Here is a 7500-nt window from a genome sequence, read left to right as displayed (position 1 = left end):
GAATTACGTTTTTTGAATACAGCGGCGGGCGTTCTTAGAGATAAGCCACAGCCCTTTGCTGCCTGTCAGGCAAACACTGGGCCGGTCTTGGAGGCCAATCCTCCCTGGTGAGGACACACACAGTGTGTGTGTGTGTGTGTGTGTGTGTGGGGGGGGGGGGGGTACATTGCTTTCCAAAGGCAGGGGAAGAAAGACGGTGTCTTCCGCTGTGCATCACTCCGGGGGCAGATTCACCGTGGTGCAGCCCAGGCAGGCAGCTCCCCGCTGGGTAGGGTCTTTGATCGTGCTGGGGAGGGCGGCTTAGCAAAGACAGCAATCTCAGCCGAGAGGAAACTCAGTTTTGAGTGTGGAGAAAGATTTCCAGACTGTATTTTTGTAACGTGTGTTCAGCACGACTGGGAAGTATAAAATGTGTGAATGGGAATGCTTATAGTTTTGGTGAATGAACTGATAGTTGATGTGTCCTCTCCTCTTCCTCTACCTGTCTCAGGTGTGCTGTCCCTGCCGGCCCACTTCAGTCCATACACAGAGCAGTCACCTGGAGAGAGCAGAGAGGACGCCTACGCCCAGCTGGAGCTGCGCACGCTGGAGCAGTCCCTCCTGGCCACCTGCGTGGGCAGCATCTCAGAACTCAGTGAGTGACACACCGCCACACTGCCCACCCCCATACCTTACACCCCCATACCTTACCCCCCCATAACCCCATACCTTACCCCCCTATAACCCCATAACCTTACACCCCCATAACCCCATAACCTTACACCCCCATAACCCCATAACCTAACACCCCCATACCTTATACCCCTATACCTTACACCCCCATAACCCCATACCTTACACCCCCATAACCCCATACCTTACACCCCCATAACCCCATACCTTACACCCCCATAACCCCATACCTTACACCCCCATACCTTACCCCCCCATAACCTCATACCTTACACCCCCATAACCCCATAACCTTACTACCCCATACCTTACCCCCCCATACCTTACACCCCCATAACCCCATACCTTACGCCACCATAACCTTACACCCCCATAACCCCATACCTTACGCCCCCATAACCCCATACCTTACACCCCCATACCTTACGCCCCCATAACCCCATACCTTACACCCCCATACCTTACACCCCCATAACCCCATACCTTACGCCCCCATAACCCCATACCTTACCCCCCATAACCCCATACCTTACACCCCCATAACCTTACACCCCCATAACCCCATACCTTACACCCCCATAACCCCATACCTTACACCCCCATAACCTTACACCCCCATAACCCCATACCTTACACCCCCATAACCCCATACCTTACACCCCCATAACCCCATACCTGCCCAACTTCCTATATATAGTGTTTTTTAGGGGGTTGTTTGGGGTCATTGCAGTTTATTGACAAGATACTGGATACACACAAATAAAAAATGAATAAGTGATAGTACCCTAAGCCAGTGATTCTCAAACTGTGGTACGGGTATCACTGGTGGTACGCGAACTCTCGCTAGTGGTACTCAGGGAGTCTCCAAGGTGTCTTTTCATAAAGACTTGACAACGCAAAACAGTATGTACAATGTAAAATATGTAGTTGAATTGGCCTATACGCACATGTATTTTAATGCCGGTCATAATGGTGGTACTAGGAGAGCCAATTGTTTTTGTGGGTAGTACTCATTGTGAAAAGTTTGAGAACCACTGCCCTAAGCTATTGCCAAATAATGTCAGAAAAATTTAGCTTTGTAGAGTTCCAAATATCCAGGACTGCCCATACTGACAAAAAAACAACAACATTGGCTATTTAGCAGGCCGAGATATGGTCAGTGTTGGTGGACATATCTCGAATCTGGCAATTACGGCAAATAATGCCTGGCAATAATTGGGTGTGTGAAATGGGTGGGTAATTCTGCAGTCTTTCCAGCAGTAGCACCCTGTTACCTGCCCATCTTCTCATTGTTACATCACATCCTGTAGTCTCTGACCAATCATAATGGGCCTGTTTCCCGTATATATAAATTGAGCGTAGTTGGGACTGACAGAGAACTTGAATGGAAATTTCCTCTGAGGAAAGCTTTTCGTGTAGGACAAGGCTTAATATATAGACAGGAAACCAGGGCCAATATCTATTACCTTTGAGCTGCAAAGTTAGTCTGCCATCCAACATATCCATTATGGCCCCTCACTCTTAACGGCTCTTCACCCACCACACCCACTTGTATTACCTGCACTTTGCACCTCCATCAGTCTATATTGAGGCCGAGCTGGATGACTGGGTCTGTCTGGATCCCAGAATTCCTCACACTGTTTAAAACAGGCCTGGGCGTCCTCCCATCACCTGGTTCTGAAAGCCTGTAATTAGGGACTGATTGAAAGGTCACCTCGAACACCTTCTTGTTCACACTTCAAACTCAGACACATACATACACACACTCACACACACACACACCAATCCTGCAGGAGCGCTATGTCTGGCACCTTTCTGCCATGTGCTCTGACGTCTGCAGATTGACGTGTCATTCCTCTTGGGAACAGAATGTTAGGGAGGTAACAGAATGAGTCATTCATCATGCTGTTTCCTAAAGGAAGAACCATCGTTTCAAACATATCAATCTTTGATTAGACCACGGATTATTCATATGCTTCACCCAGACATGTTTCAGTGTTATGTCAAGCACAATTTGATTACTGTAAATTAATCTATGCATTGGTAGACCATATGAACAGAATTGTTTCCACAAAGTGAACAATAGAAGACCAACATGAATGTACTGTTTTTGTTGTTTTTGTTGTTTGTGAGGTTCTTGCTTTGGCACAGTTAGTACAGTTCACAGAAAATAACCATGTAAATGTTTTATTTTTTTATTGTAGACTTTACTCAGCGGGTGATGTCATGGTATATTGTTAAATATTCAATTTGATTTATATAGAATTAAATCTTAAGTCTGACATAATTACTCATAAATATGCCTAATATGATTTAGGTTTAACACACTGCATGTATAGCTGTCTAGTCTCAGAGGAGAACCAGCGCCAGCATGCTCATTGCCAAAATAGCTGATATAGGATTCCAGGAGGATTCCCTGGTGTTATTTCAGCAAACAGAATGCGGGAAGAGTGATAATGTGATTAATTTATCTCTCCCAGATAGATTAGACCATTATATTCCTCTTCAAACATAAACAGTCCACCGCACTGCTGCCCCCTAGGGAGAGGCCAGAGAGACATGTTTGGTCTCCAAACAGGGTTTTGGAAAAATAAAATGTGAGACATGAGATGCTTGTGGGCATTAGAGAGTTCAAGGGCTCTCTCTCTCGCTTTCTCTCTCTCTCTCTCTCTCTCTCTCTCTCTCTCTCCTGGACATTCAGAGGCGGTCAATCTCTGAGAGGTCTTGGGATCTAACTTTTCCCAGAGTGTCCAGGACCTGGGTCTGTCTCTGAGCCCTCTCCTCACAGGGGAGTGTGTGTGTGTGTGTGTGTGTGTGTGTGTGTGTGTGTGTGTGTGTGTGTGTGTGTGTGTGTGCGTGCGTGTGTGTGTGTGTGTGTGTGTGTGTGTGTGTGTGTGTGTGTGTGTGTGTGTGTGTGTGTGTGTGTGTGTTTGGTGTGGTTGGTGTCAGCAATGATACATCAGTGCTGCTCATACATCACCCCTATCAGTTGAGCAGGAAGAGAGAAAGTGGGGGAGCCCTCCAGGCATCCCCAGCCTCTACAGTCATCTGTCTGAGAGAGGAGAGAGAGAGAGAGAGAAAGAGAGAGAGAGAGAGAGAGAGAGAGAGAGAGAGAGAGAGAGAGAGAGTGAGAGAGGTGTGAAGGGTTGACCCGTCACAACATTGATGGGTGGTCATCCTTCAGACAGGGCCACCTGGATAATTTCACTCTTGGGTCAGAATGAATGGCTCCCTTTTTTTAGGAGACGTGAAAAGATTTCAAGAGTGCGCGCTGAAAGTTTCCACGTCGTGTGGTAATAGCCTGTATTCCATTTCACTTTTTAACGTTCACTTAAGTATTTTTTTGGCCAACGACATTGTAGCCCATTCATTGGGCCTTCATTATTCAAGGTGTTTGTTTTTTTTCTCCAGCTCTTCCTGAATGTCAGTTAGAATTTTGAAAAAATGTGATGCGTGCCTCGGCCTGAAGGACAGCTCTGTTAGCACCGCTAGCTCACGGTTCCTCTCTCGGTCTTACCTGCCAGGCACTGTTTGGACTGTGGGCTCGGAGCCCGCTGGAAGTAGAGGCGGGAAACGGCCTGAGATTTGTGAAGCGGTAGAGGAAGGGGGCCTTATTTCCTCCAGCAAATGGCTGAACACTCTTCTGTTTGTCCTCCCAGCACAAGGGTATGCTTCATGCTAGCTTCCCGTTAGCTAGCCGCAATGAGGATTTTTTTTTAAAAGTATATATTTTTCAAATGTACACAAACTCTCCCATGCTCTGCCACTGAGGGAGTTCTTTGTGCTGCTACGAGTCTCCTATCGTACACAGGCACCTCTCTGAACACACACACACACACACACACACACAGACAAGGAGTGCTGAGCTATGCCCGGGTGAATGGGTAAACAGTAGGGCATCTGTGTGGACCCTTGGACTACCTGGAGCCCCTGGTCCCTACCTGGGCATCTGCACAGAGAAGCTCAGATACTGTGTCAGCCGCATAAGCACACATTACTGGCCGACTGAGCAAACAGCAGGGTGGAGACCATAAAGCTTAATCTTGTCTCAGTATTTGATATGAATCTCATTTTCCCAATTCAACTGTAAAACATTTCCAAATGTCTTGTGTTAGGGTATCAGTCAGCAGCCTTTAATATCTATTTAATCACAAGGTCATGGCCACATCACATGAAGCCATAATGCTCATAAGTCTCTCTGAGAGTTCCTAGAAGCATACTACTGACCTGCTCTCTGACAGTTCCTGGTATAAGGATAAGTATATATACTCTTTTGATCCTGTGAGGGAAATTTGGTCTCTGCATTTATCCCAATCCGTGAATTAGTGAAACACACTCAGCACACAGTGAACACACAGTGAGGTGAAGCACACACTAATCCCGGCGCAGTGAGCTGCCTGCATCAACAGCGGCGCTCAGGGAGCAGTGAGGGGTTAGGTGCCTTGCTCAAGGGCATTTCAGCCGTGCCTACTGGTCGGGGTTCGAACCGGCAACCCTCCGGTTCCAAGTCCAAAGCGCTAACCAGTAGGCCACGGCTGCCCCAAGTAGGCTGCCCTGGTAGCCTACTGCTCTATGAAACTGCTTCTCTGATAGTTCCTAGAAGCATACAGCTGTATGAAAGCGGTTCTCTGATAGGAAGTGACATATTCCCACCTCTCTGAGCCAGAGAATACTGCATTTCATATCCTCCCTGCACTGCACTGTGCCTTAGCATTAGCAATAGTGCCTGCAACATACAGGGTTGGATAGACATCGGTGAAGATGTTTGCTAGGCCTGAGACAAGATGGTGGATAGACGTGGATATGTTTGCTAGGCCTTGAGACACTGTGGTGTTGTATATCTGTGGAGATGTTTGCTAGGCCTTGAGACACTGTGGTGTTGTATATCTGTGGAGATGTTTGCTAGGCCTGTGACAAGATGGTGGATAGATATCTGTGAATATGTTTGCTAGGCCTGAGACGGGGTGCTGGATAGATACTGTATCTGTGGAGATGTTTGCTAGGCCTGAGACGGGGGGCTGGATAGATCCTGTATCTGTGGAGATGTTTGCTAGGCTGGGATAATTGCCAACTCTAATCTTCTGAGACTCCAGGGAGGCCTCTCTCTTTGCTGCTTACACACACACACACACACACACACACACACACACACACACACACACAAACACACACACACACACACACACACACACACACACACACACACACACACCCCCCTCATGTGGGCTGGAGACCTCTTGAGCGTAATGAAGGATTGCTTTTGACTCGCCAACCGCCCACTTCAGCTATGAGCTCAGTGGGGGGCAGGTGGCGGTGGTAGTGGTGATTCTGGGGGGGGGTGGTTAATTGCATTAAATAAGCAATATGAGTATCCACAAATTAAGAGGCCAGCCCACCGTGACTGAGCCATGAATATCACCCAGAGGAGATGCACAGAGGAGGCCATCTTGTGTTTTTGTTCTTGCCCTATGGCTGATGATTTCAGTATAGCATTATGCAATATGGACCAGTGAGTAATGTGGAAGGATGAGTAATGTTGTGCGCCCTTCGCCACTTCGTTACCTGCCTGTGCTCTCTCCTGCCATTTGCTGATCTTGTATTTTCTCTTTCTTCTCTTTTCCTCTCTTTTCTCTTCAGTTCTCTTCTTGAATTTCCCCTTGAGGATCAATAAAGTATCTATCTATCTATCTATCTTCTCTTCTCTTCTCTTCTCTTCTCTTCTCTTCTCTTCTCTTCTCTTCTCTTCTTTTCTCTTCACTTCTCTTCTCTTTTCTCTTCCCTTCTCCTCTCTTTTCTGTTCTCTTCTCCTCTCTTCAGTGCTCTTGTCTTCTCTCCTCTTCCTCTCTGGCATGGCTTTAGAATGTTCTGGAATGTTCCCGTTGTGGCCAGGCCCCGGAGATGCGACCTTCCTCCGGCCGCGGCCCTTAGGAAGCCCCTGGGTGCCGGAGCAGCCAAAAGAGCCTGCTCTCTGTTTTCCGTATTTGCATTTCATAGGCTGGCTTTTATGTAGGGAGAGGGGAGAAATAGTGTGTGTGTGTGTGTGTGTGTATGTGTCTGTCCACCACACCAGCAGGAAGGGTAGAGAGGAAGCAGAGGGGAGATAAACCTGCGTCTCGGAGGCATCACACAGTCACACAGTGTGTAAGATGTCTCTGGAAAATGTCTCGAGTTTTCATCTCATGTTGAAAAATATTGTCTGTGTGTGTGTGTGTGTGTGTGTGTGTGGAGAACTCATCAGTCCAGCTCCAGACCAGACCCCCAGTAAGCTGAGTCAGGTCTTGGTTTTCATGGTGTAGTCTCGCTCTCCCAGCGATGGATGTCTTGTTTAGACCTATTTCTAGAAACAGGCTTGCTAGAAGAGCTTGTCTGGTGTATTTCCTTATTTGGGCGTGTGGTTGTCTTATCACCACTGTGTGTGAGCACCTGTCAAGATTCTCACAGTCTCTTACTCAAAAAAATTAGTCAGACATCCAGCAGTGTGTGTGTGTGTGTGTGTGTGTGTGTGTGTGTTCAGAGATAAGTCTAGCCTGTGAAATGTTTCTCACACTCCTCTGACTAATTAGCACAAGACTAACATGACATCACCTAACTGTAATAACACTCCCATTCTACACCTGCTCAGACTTGCTTCGTGCACCTTACATAAAAATAAAGAACGTTATGCAACATGTGTAACTCCTCAAATTGAGAACTAAATGCTGAATCATCTGTACTGAAATTGTAGTTCAGAAATAGTACAGCAGTCACAGCACTCCATACTCCACCCGGGACAACACATGTGTTATATAGACCCTTTCAAGAGAGTTCCATTATCAGCATCATAGTTGG

At 47.1% G+C, this 7500-nt stretch overlaps 1 protein-coding gene across 1 annotated transcript in view; it reads left to right on the top strand.

Moving 5' to 3' along the window:
* Positions 1-7500, top strand: part of abtb2b (ankyrin repeat and BTB (POZ) domain containing 2b) — a 58891-nt gene that overhangs the window by 27489 nt on the left and 23902 nt on the right. The window contains exon 3 of the mRNA XM_076270348.1: positions 491-634. Coding sequence (XP_076126463.1) covers positions 491-634 — 144 coding nt within the window. The remainder of the gene's footprint in view (positions 1-490; positions 635-7500) is intronic.

Source organism: Alosa pseudoharengus, unplaced genomic scaffold (assembly GCF_046254945.1).
Source record: "Alosa pseudoharengus isolate Yale_2024_CS ecotype anadromous, Long Island Sound unplaced genomic scaffold, YU_APseudo_1.1 YU_APseudo_1.1_scf_10, whole genome shotgun sequence".
Classification (NCBI taxonomy): domain Eukaryota; kingdom Metazoa; phylum Chordata; class Actinopteri; order Clupeiformes; family Clupeidae; genus Alosa; species Alosa pseudoharengus.
This window is presented reverse-complemented; position numbering and strand designations above follow the sequence as displayed.